General features: G+C 38.4%; 1 protein-coding gene across 1 annotated transcript in view; it reads right to left on the reverse strand.

The window, feature by feature from the left end:
* Positions 1-4: 4 nt before the first annotated feature.
* MAL2 (mal, T cell differentiation protein 2) overlaps positions 5-2,913 on the reverse strand; it is a gene marked incomplete at its 3' end in the record, with an annotated part of 29,257 nt that continues 26,348 nt past the window's right edge. Inside the window, exon 4 of the mRNA XM_019642090.1 lies at positions 5-55. Coding sequence (XP_019497635.1) covers positions 5-55 — 51 coding nt within the window. The remainder of the gene's footprint in view (positions 56-2,913) is intronic.

Raw genomic sequence — 2,913 nt, forward strand, 5'->3', positions numbered from 1 at the left:
GTAAAGCCAGAGCCAAACTGCAACCATAACAAGCTGTCGTCACAAAGGCAAAAATCTAAGGAAAAAAACAAACAAAAATTCTCATCAGATTTATAACACTGACTTTAAGAAAGCACTCGCCCCCAAGAAGCAACTATCTAAAGACCCACTAACCTACCTGAACATACTCGTACATCAACACTTATGAAAATGGTTTATTTTCATCCTTTTTTTGTTAGAGATGTGTACTACAGTTTTATCCCCTCGTGCCATTAACCTTCTTTTAAAGATTCTAACTCCTAATAATTTTCTCATTTGTCAACAGCCTTAGGTTGAGCGTTTGTTCACATTCTGGACTCACTTGTTAAATATTTGTGATCCCCCAAAAGGGTATTCAGAAATTCATGATGGGGTGTCTGTTCACACAGTGGTCTCATGGCCAAGGGAAATGCAGCTATCAGGCCTTGAGGATGTAGTCAATCATTTCTCTGACAATGGAAAGTGACTTTAGGAACTGAGCAAAGAAAACCCAAAGAAATAAATCATTGTTTTGGGGTGGGAGATAGTCCCCAAGTCTGCACTCAGCTCTGAGTTACTGTCCTTAGTATTCAATGAGGATTTCTTTAGCACCAGCTATGTGTATATTTGGTGCAAAGAAACAAGTAGTATATATTGTCCTCATTTTTGGGATTCCTTATCCCCAGAGGATGTGGAAGCTGAGTCCTTGGTTACAACAAGAGAAGCCTTAAAAGATGACATCTACCACAAACAATTATGTGATTAAACATTTCGACAAAAACTTCTCTGGGGGGAAAAAGGGTCACATTTTTGGATATATAAATTATGTAAAATCTGAGGAAAACAGAGGGATATATAGCCATTAAGAGCCTGGACCTTGGAACCAGATTGTTGGGGTTTCAATTCCAGCTTTTCCACTTGCTAGGTACATGTTCCTGGATGTTTCTTAAGGTCTGTGCTTTACTTCCTCATCTTTAAAATGAGTTGTGATGATGAGGATTAAATGAGCTAATATTTGGGGGAAAAAAGCTTAGAGTACTGCCAGGCATACATCAAGCAGTATATAAATGCTTTTTAAATAAAATAGAATGTAATTGAACTTCCGTTATAATATTACTTCCAAAGACTTACCTCTTAGACTTTCATCAAAGAAAAAAAGATTTACTGACATTTCCTGAGAGACTACCTTTTATGTAGAAATATTTAAAGCAGAACTCTTTTTTATGAGACTAGAAGTTCCACGCATGTCAAGTTTATATCAAACCTTTAACTGAATTTTAAAGTGAATTACATAAAAAATAGATGAGTGAAAAAGATTACCAAATGAATACTTTATTAGAGTCATAACACTTATAAAATAAATTTCTTTTCATCATGGAGTTACCAGATTTTAAAACCAACCGACGCGTCCTCATTTTTACAGCTAAGGTATATAAAGAAATTCTCAAATGCCGATAATTTTTGTTCAAGTGCATTGTCACTCAACTCGCAAACCTATTGTAGAACGTGATTAATCTACAAATCTAAGTCTTCACAGTTAGATGAGTTTTAGGCTTGGTTCTTAACGATCGAGAAGCAATCCGTTTACAAAAGTTTCATGAAATCATTTAATTGAATGCCACCAAGCAAGGACCTGTTAAACTTTGGGAACAAAAATAAAATCTCATAACTAAATCTAGCAGACTAACTTTAAATGATTCCAACTGTTATAGAATGGGCTCTCTATCCTTATGGCACATTTATGACTTGGTAATATACAATTCATAATACAGGTTTCAGTGTGTGGTATGGAGCTTAAAAACAAAAACAAAAAGCCAAGGAAGCCAGGTATTATAGAAAAGATGCAGCGTGAGTATAAGGTCATGAGACTGATCTCCTCTTGTCACATATTGAAACAGATCTTCTATCTTTACATTTACAAGCCAGACTCTTAAGATTCTTCTTTCTAGGGGATTCTTACATAAACAGCATTTGATCACTGAGCATTGATCATGCTACTCATTCAGGATTGTTCTATGTTCCATGACATCTAATAGCCCAACTTATACATAGCACTCTTCGGGGATGACTCAGTCCAAAAAGCAAAGGGCTGAATGTAGAGGGCAATCAAACACCCTCTTTCCCCAGAGGCAGCCCTCTTGGGACAAGAAGTAAGTACCTTGCTTGGATAGTGTGGTGGCAGCTGGGGCCTAACTACCTTGTTCTCCCATTGAAGTCATTTTGGCACCTTTCCAACAACCAGGGTCTCTGCAGGTNGTTCAAACGTAAGTCAGGTTATGCCACACTTCTGCTCACAACCCTTCAATGGCTTCCCAACCAACACAGAACAAGGTAGAGTCCTTTCACTTGATGACACAGCCCTATACAAGTTGCGTCCACCAGCACTGCTTCCTACCTCATCTCATCCCACTCCTCCTCCTGCTCACGTCTCTCTGGGTCCACCACCCACCTTGCTGAGCCTTGATCCCACCAGGTGTGCTCTCAACTCAGTCCTTAGGATGGATTGTTCAAATCTTTGAGTGCTTTTTCCTTAGACACTCACTCACTCCCTTCCTTCCACTTCAAGATTTTGCTCATTGCCTCAAAGTTAGGCTTGCCCTTCTCAACTTATTTCAAATCATAACTCTGCTTCCCCTGACCCTTCTACAGTCTTTACCTTGCTTTATTTTTCTCCAAAGCACTCGCGAGTGTTTAACATTTCATATATGTACTTTACTGCCTCTCTCCTCACACCAAAATGTAAGCCCCTTGAGGCAAGGGACGTTGTTTTCTTCAGTCTCTGTAGCTTCTAGAACCATGGCTAATACATAAAAGAGTTGAATAAACATTGGTTGCATAAGTGGATGAATGACAGATCTCTTAAATCAGTATGCTACGTTTTCTATTTACATAAATGACAAGAAAAATATCCAGTGC

The sequence above is a fragment of the Hipposideros armiger genome, unplaced genomic scaffold (genome assembly GCF_001890085.2).
Source record: "Hipposideros armiger isolate ML-2016 unplaced genomic scaffold, ASM189008v1 scaffold_65, whole genome shotgun sequence".
NCBI lineage: Eukaryota > Metazoa > Chordata > Mammalia > Chiroptera > Hipposideridae > Hipposideros > Hipposideros armiger.